Source organism: Aspergillus niger, assembly GCF_000002855.4.
Source record: "Aspergillus niger supercontig An08".
Taxonomy (NCBI): domain Eukaryota; kingdom Fungi; phylum Ascomycota; class Eurotiomycetes; order Eurotiales; family Aspergillaceae; genus Aspergillus; species Aspergillus niger.
This window is the reverse complement of record NT_166524.1, coordinates 2,392,313-2,409,048: the sequence shown is the minus strand read 5'-3', so window position 1 is coordinate 2,409,048 and position 16,736 is coordinate 2,392,313. Positions and strand designations below refer to the sequence as shown.

Sequence of the window (16,736 nt, the reverse complement as noted above, 5' to 3'; positions counted from 1 at the left end):
TTTTGCCTGAACCTATCATTCTCTCCGCGAGAATCACCCATCCTAACATTCTTCTCTTAACCACAGAAATGTCCGCCCCCGTCAAGACCGGCAAGAAGACTCGCTCGGCCATCGCCGACGTTGTCACTCGCGAGTACACCATCAACATGCACAAGAGAGTACGTTGAACACAGCCAAAAACATGCACTTGAATTCATCACAATCTCGACTCTACCTGCGAGCGATTTCCGCGGAACCTCGAAAACATGGAGGCAATTGGACGGAGAACAAAAAGACAAGCGGGAACCCGAATCCTCGTTCCTCCGCCCACCTCTACCACTCCCGAACTCGGAGAACAAGAGTGAAGAAGGAGAGGTTCAGGATGAGCTTACCGCACCTGTCTGAAAAATTACATGTGTGGAGGAACAATCAGGAACCAGATTGTCTTTTTTTTTCTGAAAGAGGAAAAAAAAACAAATCCCATAAAAAGAAGAATTAGTTTGATGAAGTCCACCTCTATGGCCGCAATTTCGCAAAGCAAAATTTCTCAAAATCACATCTATCAGATGGCATTCGGGCGGAAGACTAATATTCGTTCTTTTTTTGGGTATAGATGCACGGTGTTTCCTTCAAGAAGCGTGCTCCTCGTGCTATCAAGGAGATCCGCGCTTTCGCCACCCGTGCTATGGTTAGTACCCCCCTTCCCCCCATACTCAAATGGGGGAAAAAAAGAGAAACAACCACCTAACGCTATTCTCATTGAATAGGGCACCACCGACGTCCGTGTCGACCCCCAGCTCAACAAGAAGGTCTGGGAAGCCGGTGTCAAGGGCGTCCCCTACCGTCTCCGTGTCCGCATCTCCCGCAAGCGTAACGACGAGGAGGGCGCCAAGGAGAAGCTCTACTCCTACGTCCAGGCTGTCAACGTCAAGGATGTCAAGGGTCTTCACACCGCCGTTGTCGATGAGGAGTAAATTACTCTTTCTCCTTGATCGATGAAAAAAAACAACATCATGTATCTTATTCCCCCAAAAATGAAGCCCAGATTCTTTGCAAGCTTGACGGGTTTTCTTTTTTCATGATGGATGATGCAACGGGACGGGGTTCGGCTTTTTGGAAGAGATAATAAAAAAATTCCAAAATCACAATTTTTTTGGTCCCTCCACTTTTCATTACCATGTAGAAGATATAGGTTGACTGATCGTCAGTGATATCGTAATAGTAAAAATGGGATTTTGCTGGATTGTCGGCTATCAATTACCATCCCTTACATTCCTTAAGACCTTTGTCACTTGTTAATCGGTGTCGTTGGCCGTGGCTGTAGCTCGTGGTGGTAGCGGGGTGCATACCTTATGCCCAGCCCTCGTAGTTGTACGGGCCATCACTGATGCAACTACACATTTTTCTCCCCCTCTTACCGATACTACAGAAGAAAATCCGAACGTGAAAGAATTTATTAGAATTCTTAAATAAATTATAAACATGAACAATGGCAAAATCGAACTTCAGAAGCACAATTCCATTTCGTAAAGAAAGAAAAACCAGATTCTTCGAATTCCCACTCGCTATGCTAGATGCGCCTGTTTTCTGGTTGGGCAGACAGAGAGTAAGAGTAACAAACGACGCTACCGAAGATGCAGCCGCAGCAGTCAAGTTGCATGATGCCAAAACAGAAAAGGAATATTTTTACTTACACAGGTTCTCGAAAATTCGGGGAAGAAGGGAGAACTGAGGCGTCTGAAAGGTGAAAGTGAAGGGAGAAAATGAGAAGAGACACCAATCTTCAAAGACAAGTTCCCGGTGAGAATATTTGAGAAAGGAAGAAACCACAAATGTCCGTCTGTTTGTTCGGGCGGCAGACAGCCGATAGTCTTTTATCGGCCCGTCGTGAATAAAAAAAGAGAATAACTGTAGTTGCAAGGCCGGACGATTCAATTTCAACGGACAAAAGGGAGAAGGGGGTTGGTTGACCCAAAACGGCGCAGGGTGGAGGGTCTGCTGTTGCAGAAAGGCAAGGTAGATATAAAACAGAAGTAAGAGAGAAAAGCACATCATAATACATCGCCACTTAGACGCCTGCAAAGTCCATCAAGTAAATTCAGTCGCATATCCTATGTACCGCATCTAGTCGTAGTAATCAAAATGTGCAGTACTCAGTTCTTTGTTTCTTCCATGGATTTGCAGAGGCGCTCGGCATCCGCGTTCGTCTTGACCCGCAGGGCCCACATCTGAGGAGGGCCTTCGGATTGAGGGACAAGGAATTGAACGCTGTTCTTAGCCACGGAGTATCGAATCTCTTTCATCAAGCGCGTGTTCAGAATCACCTTGCCGCTCGGATCTGCCCGTACGACGATTCGCCCACGAGACGTGGTCCGATCCTTCAAAACGCGAAGGAAACCAACGCCTTGACTCTCCCAACCGGTGCCCGTCGTATGCTTCATGGCACGAGCCCGGCTCTCCGCCACTAGATCTTCGTTTTCCTCGCCGGCGCCACCACGCGTGAGATCGAGCTGAGGCAAGGACTCGGCGCCATCACCGTCTCCCGACTCTTCTGCTCCCGTGTCAGATGCACCTCCGGGGGTGGTGGAGCGACTGGGAGCGGCAGAAGTAAGTGTGGATGGAGCAAAGACAGACGGCGACGACTGTCCCGGTGTACCAAAGGTAAACCCAAGGGACGGTTGAGCATCTTTAGACGTAGATGATTTGGTTAGGGAAGGCGGTGCTCCGAAAAGATTGGAGAATGGCTTGGGCGCCTCGAGCGCTGGCGTTGCCGACCCAGAGTCCGGCTTTGACGATGAAGCGCTGGCAGAGTCGCTGGCAAACTTAATCGGAGAGTCGGGCTTCCATGTGTTATCCCCAGTCGACTTAGTAGCGTTTTGGGCTGCATTGAAGATGGAAGGGGTGCTGTTTCCAGAACCAGACAAGGGAGTACCAAAGATGCTGCTGGTTGTGCTCGGAGCGCCAAAGAGGTTGGTCGTCGCGGGCTTTGGCGCAGCCAGGTTGGACTCGCCACTGCTGGCTGGGGTGAGGGAGGTGGGAGTGTTGAAGGAGGACGAAAAGTTGGACGACCCGAAGAGAGTCGAAACGTTACCCTTTGGCTCCTCTTCACCCTGGCGCTTGGGTTTTCCGTCCTCACCATACTGAACGCGATCGAAAAGACTGCGACCACCAGCTTCGGGCTCCTTGGCTGATGAATCGGCAGATTCAGCCTTCTTATCGGCTGCAACAGCATTTTCGGCCGCATCGTCCGACTCGTCGCCAGGAGTAGAGGCTTCCTCCGTGTCATCCGCGTCGTTGTCATTGTCTTCGGCCTCAGATGGAGTCGCCGACAGATGACCAAAAATGTTGTTGGACTTGACTGCAGTGTTATTTTGGCTAGAGAAGATGGTGCCAGCGCCGGGGGTAGTGGAAGAGGAGTCCTCTGCCTTCTTTGCAGGAGATTCGTTGCTCTCATCTTCAAAAACGAAGCCTTTACCAGGGACGAACTTCGCGCGTTTCTGGGTTTGAGTCCCAAACTGCTCTTGCTTTTTCCGTTGTTCCTCAGCGTCACGGCGTTCCCACTCAGCTTCGTCTTCTTCCTCCGAGTCGAAATCTTCAGCTTTGCGCTTCTCTTTCTCCTTCTCGGCATCCTCGAAAGATCGGGCCTTGAATTGGGCAAAGAAGTCTGTGCCACCTGCAGAGCCTGTGGAAGAGCCTTCACTGGAGGTGGGCTTCAGTACAAAAGGGTTCTTGGGGGCATTTCCTCCGGAAGCGGCTGATGTTGAAGTAGCACTGGACATTGACGACGAGAAAAGCGAGGTGGAAGCCGAACCCTTTGAAGCCGAATCCGAGAGAGAGAACAGAGGTTTGGCGGGCGCCGTAGTTGGCGTAGTAGAGAATAGAGCGGGTTTAGTAGATTCGGGAGTGGACGGCTTGACCACGGAAGGTTCAGGCTTCTCAGCCTCGGTCTTGGACTTTGAGAAAGACTGAGCAAATATGTTTGCTGTGCTGGAGTCTCCGTTGACACGCTTAGCAGGGCTATTGTCATCGCCCTCATCGATGGACTTTCTCTTGGAACTTGCCGGAGAGGCCTGGCTTGTGCCAAATCCCTTGAATGGCGTGGAGCTTTGTGCAGACACGGCTGGAGTAGTAGAGTTCTCCTTGGGCGTGTCAGCCTTTTCGGAGGGGATACCAAATGGCCGAGCTTTCTTAGTTGCAACAGCATCCTCAGCTTCGCCTGATGCCTTGCGCTTAGAACCAACGGAAGCGCCAAGGGTGGCGCGAACACGCATGTAAAACTGGACAGCGGCGTCAAAGTTCTGGCTCGAGGGGTCCAATTTAGCCAGTTCACGCTGGAAGCACTCGTTCAGGGTGCGCATGCGATAAAGCATCTCAGCATCTTCGGAAGTTTTCGGGTCCGTTGTCTTGCCTGCCAGTTTCGGAGTCTGCATCTGTCCGAAAGTGGAGGGTGCAGTGTTTCCATTGGTGAAAACCGACGGTGAGGAATTCGCGCCATTGACCTTGATGGGACTATCAACGGGAGCAGCAGAGGTTGAAGCCGCCGTTGCTTGAGTCTCCGCGGCGGGAGCCGGTGATGCTGCAGGCTTGGGTGAGAAAAGATTAGAGGTTTGGGAGAAACCACCACTGGAGGGAGCAAACGACATTGGACCAGGGGTGGCCTGCTTTTCCGGTTCGCTAGTCTTTGCTGCATCATTGGAAGTACTTGGCTTGGAGAAAAGACCCTGGAAAGGTGTGGAAGAGGAAGGAAGGGGCTGCTGCTCGCCTGCAGGTTTGCTCGGAGTCGCCGGCTTCGCAAACAAGCCACCAAAGGGGTTTGCTGGCGCCTTCGTCTGTTCCGCATCTGCAGTTGCAGGTGGTTTGGGCTCAAAGAGGTTCTTCGTAGACGAAGTCTGGAATAAACCAGTTGAAGGAGCGGCCGGAGCTGGAGAGGCAGGGGCATCGCTCTTAGCAAACAGAGAGCCTGGTGTAGTCGTTGATGCAGAGAATTGGAATGGAGATTTAGGCTGCGAGTCAGCAGGCTTGGGCTCTTCCTTCTTCTCTTCGTCGGGCTTTTGCGATGTTGAGGGTGTGGTCTGGAAGAGGTTCGATGACTGAAAAGGATTCTGGAATGGCGTAGATGGCTTCGCGGGCGAAGCAGCGCCGAATAATGAGGATGATGCCGGAGCAGCGGTGGTCACAGCAGCCGGGGCGGGTGTGGAAGCAGAGGGGGTTGGGGTGGCAGCGCCGCCAAACAGTGATGTTGAAGGGGTGGTTGCCTTGAAATCGAAGACGGGCTTGGAGGGGGTCTCTGCCGCCGACGAAGCAGATGCACCAAACAATGAAGTGCTTCCAGCGCCCGCAAAGCTAGGCTGAGCCGGAGGAGCGCTACTGAAGATGGATGGTTTCTGCTGAGACCCGCTACCCTTTGCATCAGGGGAAGTTTGCATCGAGTCATCTCCGCTAAATGCTGAGGATTGACCGAATGGGGACGGTTTCTTCACGCTAGACTGCCCGAAGAGATTCGTGGAAGGGGTACTAGCAGCGGCAGCAGCATTATTTTGGCCGAATATGCTTCCTGACGCAGGAGTAGCCGCACCAGAGGCGGAAGGGCCATTGTTTGTGCTGGCGCCGAAAAGGCCACCCGTGCTAGCATTCGATTGGGATGATGTGCCAAATATTGAGCCTGAAGGCAAAGGCTGCTGAGCGGGAGACTGGTTTCCGCCCGGAGGGATATTGAAGAGTGAGCCCTGGAATCCAGAGAAGCTAGCCGGTTTAGATGACTGGTCGGAAGTAGTAGTGTTCATACTGGCGAATGGATTGCTAGCTGAGCTTGTACCTCCAAAGGATGAAGAGAAATTAAAGGAAGAAGAAGAGCTTCCACCGCCTCCAGAGCCAAAAGCAAATGGAGTGCCTCCGTTCTGGCTGGGCGCTGAGCTAGCTCCTGGAAAACTCTGGTTTTGACTCTGGCCGAAAGTGAATCCGTTGGACGCTGTCTGGGAACTAGCGGGCGTGGAAGAGACTGTGTTAGGATCTATGGAAGCGAAAGGACCTCCGCCAAACGACGGCGCGGGAGCACTCGGAGCAGCACTGTTGGGACGACGCCTCCGAACTTCTTTGATTCTGATAACAGTGTTAGCAACGACTTTGTAATTAAATGACGTGCAAATGAGACTGATGAGCGAGATGATAAGATGAAACATAAAGTAAAAGCGTGTGAGCGTGTGGATAAGGCGAGGTGTTGGACGAGGAGAGAATACAAAGAATAGAATGGGAGATCAAACTCGAGCCCTGTTTTCAGCACACGTCCCAGTAACTTTGGGGGCTGCAGGACAAGTGAATGATTGCATGCATGACATTGGCCGTAAAGGTCGGTCTACATCCACTTACTTTCTGTTCGCCAGCTGCGCCGCGGTTGCCCGCTGCGGCTTATCGTCCGGTGTGCTCGACATGTTGAATTGAAACAGATCGGTATCCTTGTCCCCTTGAGGGCCCTGGGCCGATCTCTTAGACATCTATAGTGGAGCCCCCGACGTCTTCAGCGGCGAGTTTCTCGACGGTTTTAGACAGCAGTTGGCTTCAGCCCCTTCTTAGACGTCCGAATTCACCCCTTAATGACCGTTCGGCATGCACGGTGTACGATTATTCACTGCGTACGAAAGATATCTGGGGACTGCAGTTGGCCTCTCGAATCCGTCCGGTAGAATCTGTGCCCGTAGCTCCAAAGACTCTCAGATGGTGCGTCGGTTGAGATATGGGGCCCTCTAAAATGAGTACGTGTGAACGGACCGGTAAGCCAGGCGATCAACGTATTCCGCGCAGGTGTTGTATCGAGAAATCGCGAGTGATTTGGTCCAGATTTGTGGTTTATCCCAACATAGACCTGTCCAGGAAGTGAGGGCAGGTTATTGCGCGATCGTCTTGTGAATGAGTCGCGCAGCGCGAAACTAGCGAGGCCACGAGACCAAAACGGAATCAAAGGAGGAGGGGGAAAGGTGAAAGGCAGAGCAGTGAGCGTTAGGTACTGCTAGATGTAGTGATGAAGACGCGCGGCTCCATTCGATGCGCTCTGCCTTGGTGAAGATGGGGGTGTGTGCTCCAGTGAGCTTTATTTTTTAGCCTTGAAGCGTCGGCTCGCGACTTTTGCCGGCAAAGAGGGAAGGTTGCTGGCAGAAAAAATTACGGTCACGTGATGACTATGCAAGGTGACATCTTGGCGGGATGACATAAAGGCGCTTTCGCTTTTTACGTGCCCCAGGCGAGGCGGCCATGAGCCATGGTCGACCAGGGTCTTGCTTAGCAAAGAGACCCTGTACGAGGTAGCCGGCGGCCATTATCATGATTATGATGATGGGGCTCTTTGGTCCTGATGTTGGAAGAAAAGAGGGTTTCTTTATTTTGTTCTGCACTCCCCATCCATGTCTTCCGCATTATGTATTGTTACGTCTATTACACACACCCTGAAGTGCAGGCGGCATGTCAAACCGTCTCAATACGGGGTATTGTGATTTCTTCCCACTTCGGGTCACCCGCAATTCTTTCACCAATTTGGTTTCCATGGCAAGTTCCCTCATTCTCGCAGCTGCAGGGCGTGCCTTTTTTGCGCAGATGGCTGACACCTACATGTGTTCATTAAGTTAATTCTTTTGGTAGTCGGAGAGTGCCGATCTGATTGTCCGCTATTTCTAGTTCAATAAATATTTTGGTGAGGGTACCACATAGTAATATGAGTACAGGGTAGTGGCAGTAGCGACCACTGCGTCGGCAAATATATACTTCATCGGCATGACGTGACCACTCAGCCCATCTTATGGAAACCACCGTGATAAAAGCCCGATAATGGAGGGCACAATAACACGAAACACAGTCATAAAATCATCGGGTTTTTCTCCGAAATTATTTCTCCCTAACTCTTACGAGCTCGAGTGTTTCTCCATCCTACAGTTTCGATGAATACTGTTGGAACTTATATGTTTCTGCCAAGTACTTCGTAGACCAAACTAGTGAAACGATATATCGATGGCCACCAAGCAGCAGGGGTAACTCAAATGTCTCAACACGGCCCCCTCAGACTTGCTGCGGTATAGTGGATTCAATAATTCAATTCAGTTTCTAGGGAATAACTTGCTGCTTAGGGACATCTATCTAGATATGTAGTAATAGTCGTTTCTCTGTAGACTTCAGGGCATCATATGTCATAATTCTTGTAGGTTGATCAGGCCTGTATTTGAACCGACAGCTTGCTGGTATAGGGTTTAGACATCATGTTGGAGCCAGGCTCATAGCCTGTTGGAACGATGTTATAGATCAATATTGAAGTCGTCATAAACGCTTGATTCTTGCTATCTAGGCGCGCTCGGAAGGAGCGGTTGAGATTACGGTGTTTTCGGGTCACGTGTCATCGAATACTAGTAATCTACCGGGATTACGTTCTACCTGATTGAAATGACGTCGCAGCATTCTTAAGCCTACCCCTAGTACATAGATAGTAGCAGTGCCCAGTAGCCTACAATGAAAACAGTACCAGCTGATACATAAAAAAACACAATACCAGCAGTGTTTCAATATTGATGTTTCAACTGTAGCAGAAAGATAACGAACAAAAACCGGGTATCTATAGCTTAGCCTTGCCCTGGGCCTTCTTCAGGACAGGCTCCATCTTGGTCGCCTTCATAATGTTGCCCTTGATCTTGAGCTTCCCACCCATAAAGAGCCTCTGGGCATTGGCCTTGCCGCTTACGAGGGCGCTGAAGTCGGCATCCGAAAGAGAGAGAGTCACTGCAATAACATCGATGCCTCATCAGCATCGGATCCGTCATCTGGTGCGAATAATTGTTTGAACTCACCATCAGCTTTTCCTCCTTCGGGAGCAGCACCCTTGCCCACAACACCCTTGTCCTTGAGGTCGAGATACCAGCTCTCTTCTTTGCCCTTGTCGTTCTTGATGTTGAAGGCGACCACCGCTTTAGCCTTGTTGATGGCCTCTTTGCGCTCGGCAGCATCAGCCTGCAGAGTCGAGTTGATGGCGTCGAAGGCGGCAGAAGAAGGGAAAGCGTCTGTAGGGGGGGTTGACGATGTTCAGCCACAGCTCACCATTAGGATGGCGATGAGAGGATAGACGTACCGTTCTTGAGAGACATGGTGACTATGAGAGAAGATAGAAAGGGTAAACCGACAGTGAACGGAGAGGAGAGGAGTTAGTAAGTTTTGATGTAACCAGATATTCAGACAGACTGTCACCGAGGAGGGACCGGAATTATATATTAATAGCAGCGCTGGACCCCGGGGTTGCTTATTATTGCGGCGAGCTTACCCCGGAGAGTTCGGGCGACGGAACATGTGAAATGGAGGCGGTCGCGGCACGGTTGGACCGAGGCTGCCCACCACTCTCACTAGATAGATACCAGTCAGCCAGCCAACCAGTCCCTGTGATCTGTGATCAACGAAGTACGGAGTAGTACCACCACCAACTTGATTGATCCCTTTACTTCTTGCTTCACAGTCTGCATTACACTTCCCCCTTGCTGCAGATGTCGGAGAAAATGCTACATTGAACTCTACGTCAGCGGTGCAGATTCGCTGGCTCAATTGCACAAGCAAGACTGCTACAAAAAGCTACTTGCTTCCTGCCTTGGTCAACCCTGTTGATAAACTTTCAACGACTCAACACCTTTCTCGGTCTCGGAGATCTACATACATATTTACTCCGCCACCGCTTCCCCGTATAGTCGAATTAAGTAACCTGACCGAGGACCATTCTGCAAGCCGGATGCTGATACCCACATGCGAGCGATCGTCTCGTGTGACTTGGCGCTCTCACACGGGCACTCATGGATTGTCCGCGGGACCGCCGAAAATGATCTTATTTTTTCCGCCTCAGGCATTCAACTCACTATCCATACGGTATACAATTTAAGAGGCAGACACATCGTTCGTGTCTAAACTCAACTAAATCTAGCCCATATCATTTTATCAAATTGGCCATTCCAATGCTCCAACGCATACTGATCGCCGCAACAGAAAGGCATCCAAACACTTCCTTTGGTGGCTCAACTTCATAGTAAGAATAGGCCACGTAGACAGCAGACATAGCATAAAAAATCTGATAGTGCCTGGCTACAGTAAATGTCTCGAAAGCTTATCATCCGTTATCGTATGGTCTGGTACGAAATCAATTCTATCTTGGGATATGGGTCTGAGCTATGAGGCGAGACATGCTGGGCAATCCAACTTCAGTCCAAAGTACGGGATGAACAAGAAGCGTAATCGGACATACTCGGTTGTCCCAAGCCAGTGCGCCACAATGATTCTATAATCATGCTATATGCTCCCATGTCAGAATAAAGCCAGTACCCTCGTCAAGTTGGTGATCCTAGACGGCACTGACTGTCTGACAGGAAGTTATACTCAAATATTATACACGAACCAACTTCATTATCATCAACAACAAAAACAACAACAATACAGCAGAAGACAATATCTGTCAATTATTTCGGGACCCTGACTCGCGGGTCTTAGGTTTCAATCATGCCCGCTTGGTGCTTAGACTAGCTGCACAAGGATACCTAGTTTCTGCATCTCCGTCCGAGTCCAGCGTCTAGCATCAGAGACGGCAGGAAATATGTGCGCCGGTTATCTTGGTTGCTCCCGACTCTGATAATGGCCACCACATGGTGCAGTGGATCCGGTTGTGAGAAGAAGGTTTTGTCGCATCTTACTGTGGGATGCCTGAAACCTTACTACAATGGGTCAGCCATCTCCTGTGTGGGGACATGCCAGTTATGTGACGCATTAGGGTTTCCTCTCTCATGGCAGGTGGATATAGATTGACAGTGTACAGTGGGTCTGTGAGTTCGCAATCCGAAAATGTCAGGATGGCTGAAGGTCTTATGCAGTGAGCTGTTGATGTATTATCCACAGCTTAGGGTTAGTCTCTGATTGTCAATCAAGTAGTATACGGTATGCAGGCCGGAGCACTTCGAGTTTGACAGAAGTATGTCTCTCCCAATAGTTTCCCTAGTTCATGGTAGCTCGGAATGTTCAGCCAGGTCCAGTATATTATTGGTCAGTATGTTTTATCCAGGCGTCGCAATATTATGGGCAACCTATGATCGATGGACCGGGGCCCTCCGGTGCCAAGGTCAGTTGGCCTTGTTGTAACTGACTATACCTGCTCTCTCCAGAGCTTCCATACATTCATCCACAGGAAAAACTTGGAAGCAGCCGATGATGTTGTCTGAATACACACAGCTCTCTCTCTCTTTTTTTTCTCCCCTCGTATACATAAAGGGCGTGCCTGTGCGTAACTATCACTCTATGGTATCGATCAATCCGGTCAATGTCCGCTTTACCTCTGTCTGAAGGACCAATTACATATCCCAACCGAAGAGACATGTTTCTCAGTATCAGCATCGCCTCCTGGCTCGTGATAGGTATCATAGGCGTTGGCTTGTGCCTCGTCGTAAAACTCTTTGAGACTTCGTCGGTTCCTAATGGCATTCCTCGGGTTTTGAACAGAGAGGATCTTGTAGGACGTGCGGTGGAGCGTTTCGTTGGCGTCAATCCCATAGGCTTCATTCGGGAGGGTTATCAGAAGGTTGGTGGCACGCCTCTGAAGCATGCATCATAAGTTGGGTGATAGTTTTGCTAATCTCATTGCTATTTAGTACTCTAAGCATCAGAAACCATTCGTGCTGCCCAGCGTCGCTGAAGGCGATGAAGTTCTTCTTCCAAAAGACCTGGCTAAGCACGTCTTGTTTTCGAAAGAAAACGAATACAGCTTCAAAGCTTATATTACTGATTTTTTCCAACTGAAGTACACCAGCTGGCCGCTAGCTTTTGCCAAGAAATATGATTTCTATGTCAAACTTATCAGTAAAGATCTGACTGAAACCCTTAAGACGGACTCGGTTGCAAGGTCACTGGCTGAGGAAGCCCGATCATGTCTGGCAGACCTCTGGGGCGAGGATTCAGAGACATGGGTCGACGTCAGCTTGTACTGTGCAATGGAGAAGATGGCGTCGCGGATGATTAATGTGCTTGCAATTGGACCAGGCCATAGCGACGAGACTCTTCTGAATGCCATGGCACATTGCTCAGATGCCATCGTTTTTGGGGCAAGTATCATCAAGGCATTTCCGTCTTTCCTTCACCCGTACGTATGTCCACAATGCTAATGAATCGTGGGGGGCGCTACCGCCACACCAGCCAGGCTTCCTCCACACCGGCCTCCGCTCATGCCACACCGTCTGCCTACCTTCCGCCTATCTTAGTAGATAAGACTCGCTCTTTATGATATAAGGCTGGTTTTTTAGAGCAGGCAGACTCTCACTGCCTACTATTTTAGGATCATCATTACCTGAGGCAGAAAATCCAGAAAGCAAGCCTTACTTAATAGAGAGCGGACCTTACCTACTAAGATAGGCGGAAGGTAGGCAGAGGGTGTGGCATGAGCTGAGGCCGGTGTGGAGGAAGCCTGGCTGGTGTGGCGGTAGCGCCTCCCTAAATCGTATTCACCGGAGTCTAATCTTCTCCCAGGATCATCGGGCCCATAGTGGGAATGATCAATAGATACTTCGAGGTGATTTTTCACAAGCGCATGAAGCCTATCATTGAGTCCAAGATCAAAGAGCAGCAAAAGCAGAGGGATCCCGAAGCCCAGGAGGAAACACTGAAGTCTGTGGTGAGTACCTTTATCCACGGTTCGAATTTGTGCTGACCTTCCCTCAGGACAGCTTGCTTGACCTGCTCATTCGCGCCGGACTTCGCAGCAAATGGCCGATTGAAGCCACGTCCATGTGGTTATCATATAGAATCTTTATGATCAATTTCCCGGGTGTACACACGACTGCGGTCTCTGCTACAAGTGTTCTTCTGGATATTCTAAGTGATCCCATTGATGAGAATCTTGTCAATCATCTCAGAGCAGAAATTGAGAGCATTGCTGGTAATTCAAGTGGTTACTGGAATGCAGAGGACCTGGAAAGGGCTGCTCTGCTGGACAGTGCTGTGAAGGAGAGCCTTCGGTTGAACGGCATCAACGCTGCCAGCCCAACGAGGAAGGTATGCGCGAATTCCTCAATTTCCCCTTTCTCACTTCGTGGTGTCACTCACAATGCAGGTCGTCGCCCCCACTGGTGTCAGTCTTGCGAACGGTCTTTTCCTACCTTGCGGGACAAAGGTCGGGATCCCCCAGTATGCCCTCCACCGTGATGAGGAAATATATCCGGAGGCGGACAGATACAATCCCTATCGGTTTTACATCGAGAATGCATCTGAAAGCGCGATACGTCAGAGTTCGATGACCACAACTAGCGATGAGTATGTGGTCTTCGGTCACGGCCGTCGGCAGTGCCCTGGACGCTTTATCTTTGCCCACATTTTCAAGGTGTTCATCGCGGAGATGCTACTAAACTATGACGTTCAGCCTATCTTAGTGCGTCCTAAGATTCACAGTAAGTTTCGTTGATCGGTAGCTTTTATTGAAAGTGTGTTGACCAATCACCATGTAGGATGGGGCCGTTTCCAGCTGCCACCTGTGACCACAAAGCTCACTGTCCGGCGCAAGAAGCGTAGTTAAGATCTAGATAGATCATATATATACAATTGAATCAGTTCCTGTCCAATTACTTGAGTTACCTCATAGGCATTGGGAGATACAGGGGTCATTCAAGAGTAGATTTGCCAAACTCTCGTCGACAGGCCTGTCTGGCCGTATAATATCCCTCCCCGGTCTGCTTTAGCGCCTGATGGTCATCGCTTCTAGTTCTCCGTCTTGAGCCGTGACTAATCACATAGTATCAGCATCATGAGTTATTGGTCAACATCATAAAGAAAGCCAGATGCGCGTATAACTGCATTTCGTTGAGACATAGAGCTTATTACCCGTGCTCATTACATCGAAAAGGAACTTCCCTAAATCAAGCAGAATTGCGAGCTAAATAGCTTCAGGCATCCTTTACTGCCTTTTCCTCTACAAAACTCAGGAAATAAAAGCATCAAGGAATATTCCATGGAGCCGTGACCATGCTGTCGCTTGAGTTATTTAATCCCACCGTCCTGCTCGAAAAACTATGTTTTCCCGGCCTCATCCATTCCTTCTGGCTCTTCAGAGGACCCTATCATTGCATCCCAGAGAGCAGCTCGTGACCTGACCCGATTGCCCGTCGCTGTCTACGGCACGAGGCAGAACCATGGCCCTTGAACTGGTAGTCATTGTCTTCTTGCTTCTTGGTTTGGTCTGGTTGTTCATTCAATCGACACTGTTCAACGTGTTCATCTCAATTTAGATATGTCTACATCAATCCGACAACCATTTCCACATAGAAATATATGTATGTGTCGAAGTGTTTGTCTTCTGCCTACCTCGTATTGTCTGCTGGTACTAATAGCATAGCCACAGCCAGAATCTGCCTCTTGTCCTCCCCCTCAAGATGAGGGGCTGACTTGGATTCCCTCTAAGGCAGCACAGACTGAAACGTACCATTTGTTCCAGCAGTGCTCATAAACATAGCACAATATTGACGGAGATGAGCGAATGCTAGACATGTGCATCATGGCATGATGCATAATTACCCGGCAGATGGAGGTAAGACACTACTGTGGCTGATCTGACATTAACTGGATATGCTATCGTAAGTAGGTGCAAGACTGGCAAAATTACTGCTTTCCCATCGCTGAAGACAAAGGAATACTATCTGAAGCGTGATAGATGCCGGATATAGACGTGCACATAAAAGGGGGCAGATTCATAAAGTGTGGCTAATGAGCGCCACAGCCGGTGGTGTTACTGCTTCTACTACGTTAAAGAACTATAGCTGCCGGATGAATGCACATGAATTGAGCACAGTTACTGAATCATTTGGATCCTTTGAAGATGATTGGATGATAAACAAAAGATACAGTAAGGAGTGTCGTCTCCCCGTGCAATCTGGAGAGAATTGTAAAATTTTTATATTCACCTGGGATAGACTTCAATATGACAGGCCAGAACGGACATCCGGCAAAAGCAATTTTTCAGGCATCCTGAAGCGGTAGGGAATGGAGATTGCCACCCAGTCAACCCGGGGCAAACTTCAGAGCCTTGAATTCACAGAGGTACTTATGTGATCGTACCCCTTTACCATGGTCGCAGTCCCTGCGGATGACGCCTAAGAGGTTCATTCAGAAAGATTCACTTAAGCAGGGAAACAAAGACTAAAAAAGTGTTGTGTTAATTACATCTTCTGTCTCTTCTAATTTTTAAACTCAGCTGCCAGGTACCGCCAAGCGATCGCGACTCCCGCAACTCCATCAATCAGATCCCCCCGAATACCGCGCCCCCATCTACTTTAACCTCCTTCTTCCTTGCCTTTCCCCTTCTTTGATCTTCTCTTACAGCCTCTGTTCTCCCATTGTCTAATAAGAATAGACGAGCGATCCCTCTTTGATCGCTGGTGAGATCAAACCGCCAGTTTTCTGAGTTCTTGTGGGGTCGGCCTGCGCCCTGCCAGTCTAGCCTTGCTCAGTAACTTCGGGAATAATGGCCTCCGCGTCCGACGCGTCAATCCAAGAAATCCTAGAGGATATTGAACTCAACCAGGTCATTCTGCAAAGCTTGGACGAGGAACGTCCAGATGCAGCTGAAGACCGACAAGAGATTCTAGATGTCATCAAACGCCTGGAAGCGCGACTAGCGGTGCTCCAAGGTCGTTCCACTGGGGGCCCGTCCGCTGCGTCTCCGCCACCTGGTCCAGTCCACTCGGGCTTGTCTTCTGCACAGCTAGATGGTGCCTTTTCTGATGCCCCGCAAAATGCTGGTAGTACACCTTCGGTGGACTCGTCTTCTTCCTCCGATGATCGGTCTGTGTTGCGCTTTGATGTCGCTCATGAACCGTCGACTCTGCGAAAGCGTCTACACTTCAGCAGTGAGGATAGCCACCCTGAAGACGATGAAGATGACTCGGACTCCTCGGATTTCACAGACGACCTGGAGGCCCCAAATCCCAGGCGACCAAAGCGGATGCGTCGCGTTAGTCCTGAGGCTGAGCCTAGCAATGATGCTTCCGACGATGACCTAGGAGACCCTCTCGCTGGCAATGAACAGCTACGCCAGATCTTGGGCATCGACAGCGCCGATATCATGCGCGAGATCCAAGAAGAGCAAAGAAGGGCCGAGAAATGGCTTGAGGAACGCAGGGAACAGGAGCGCCGTGACGCGGAATTTGCTCGCCGACTTAATGACTCCTTCTATGAGCCGTCTGAGTCGCCGTCGTCTTCGCAAAGCATATTTCCTTTAAGACCTTCTGTTTCCGCTTCCGGTCCTGCTTTTGCGTCTAACAGACCTTCTATGACGGACACTGACCGTTTCCCCGAATCTCGGGCGCGATCAAAACCATCGGATTCTCTGCACTCTCACCGTTCCCCCGTCAATGGAACCCAAGATTCCCAGCCCTTGCTTGGTAGCGATGATAGCGACCTTGCTGAGATCACACCATCCGACTTCCAACGCCATTGCCACATCTCAGCCGCTCCACATGAGCGTCCCCCGCGTTGGGGCTCTTCTGCCCCTACGATGCCTAACAGACCCGGTCTTCAACCCCAGCAGAGTCGTGGTCTCTACGCGTCTCCTGGGCCGCCAGCTGGAATAGGATCTGGATCTGTGTTTGGTCCCCATGTCATGTCAAACACAATGGCAAGACTCAACGCAGGCAGGGAGATGTTGGAGCAAGCCGGAAGGATATTTTCGGCGGCAATGACTCCAGGTCTTCAAACATTCCCTACATTGACTTAGAAGATTACCA

At 50.0% G+C, this 16,736-nt stretch overlaps 7 protein-coding genes across 7 annotated transcripts; 4 read left to right on the top strand and 3 right to left on the bottom strand.

Moving 5' to 3' along the window:
* Positions 1 to 68: 68 nt before the first annotated feature.
* An08g10140 (60S ribosomal protein eL31) lies at positions 69 to 953 on the top strand (the record flags this gene model as incomplete). Its single annotated transcript, XM_001393085.3, has 3 exons — positions 69 to 158; positions 593 to 667; positions 747 to 953. The coding sequence occupies 3 exons, from the start codon at positions 69 to 71 to the stop codon at positions 951 to 953; spliced, it is 372 nt and encodes a 123-aa protein (XP_001393122.1).
* A 1,179-nt stretch (positions 954 to 2,132) lies between these two features.
* Positions 2,133 to 6,407, bottom strand: An08g10130 (uncharacterized protein; the record flags this gene model as incomplete). The annotated part of the gene is made up of 2 exons (XM_001393084.3): positions 2,133 to 6,078; positions 6,346 to 6,407. The coding sequence occupies 2 exons, from the start codon at positions 6,405 to 6,407 to the stop codon at positions 2,133 to 2,135; spliced, it is 4,008 nt and encodes a 1,335-aa protein (XP_001393121.1).
* A 744-nt stretch (positions 6,408 to 7,151) lies between these two features.
* On the bottom strand, positions 7,152 to 7,742 carry An08g10120 (hypothetical protein; the record flags this gene model as incomplete). The annotated part of the gene is made up of 3 exons (XM_059749352.1): positions 7,152 to 7,321; positions 7,415 to 7,574; positions 7,671 to 7,742. The coding sequence occupies 3 exons, from the start codon at positions 7,740 to 7,742 to the stop codon at positions 7,152 to 7,154; spliced, it is 402 nt and encodes a 133-aa protein (XP_059601250.1).
* An 827-nt stretch (positions 7,743 to 8,569) lies between these two features.
* Positions 8,570 to 9,095, bottom strand: An08g10110 (uncharacterized protein; the record flags this gene model as incomplete). The annotated part of the gene is made up of 3 exons (XM_001393082.3): positions 8,570 to 8,733; positions 8,802 to 9,011; positions 9,080 to 9,095. The coding sequence occupies 3 exons, from the start codon at positions 9,093 to 9,095 to the stop codon at positions 8,570 to 8,572; spliced, it is 390 nt and encodes a 129-aa protein (XP_001393119.1).
* Positions 9,096 to 11,347: 2,252 nt separating this feature from the next.
* On the top strand, positions 11,348 to 13,697 carry An08g10100 (uncharacterized protein; the record flags this gene model as incomplete). Its single annotated transcript, XM_059749351.1, has 7 exons — positions 11,348 to 11,551; positions 11,622 to 12,109; positions 12,332 to 12,385; positions 12,526 to 12,637; positions 12,685 to 13,017; positions 13,076 to 13,409; positions 13,570 to 13,697. The coding sequence occupies 7 exons, from the start codon at positions 11,348 to 11,350 to the stop codon at positions 13,695 to 13,697; spliced, it is 1,653 nt and encodes a 550-aa protein (XP_059601249.1).
* An 820-nt stretch (positions 13,698 to 14,517) lies between these two features.
* On the top strand, positions 14,518 to 14,983 carry An08g10090 (hypothetical protein; the record flags this gene model as incomplete). Its single annotated transcript, XM_059749350.1, has 3 exons — positions 14,518 to 14,542; positions 14,666 to 14,857; positions 14,940 to 14,983. The coding sequence occupies 3 exons, from the start codon at positions 14,518 to 14,520 to the stop codon at positions 14,981 to 14,983; spliced, it is 261 nt and encodes an 86-aa protein (XP_059601248.1).
* Positions 14,984 to 15,475: 492 nt separating this feature from the next.
* On the top strand, positions 15,476 to 16,726 carry An08g10080 (uncharacterized protein; the record flags this gene model as incomplete). The annotated part of the gene is made up of 1 exon (XM_059749349.1): positions 15,476 to 16,726. One exon carries the CDS (start codon positions 15,476 to 15,478, stop codon positions 16,724 to 16,726), a length of 1,251 nt encoding a protein of 416 aa, XP_059601247.1.
* Between the last annotated feature and the right edge of the window lie 10 nt (positions 16,727 to 16,736).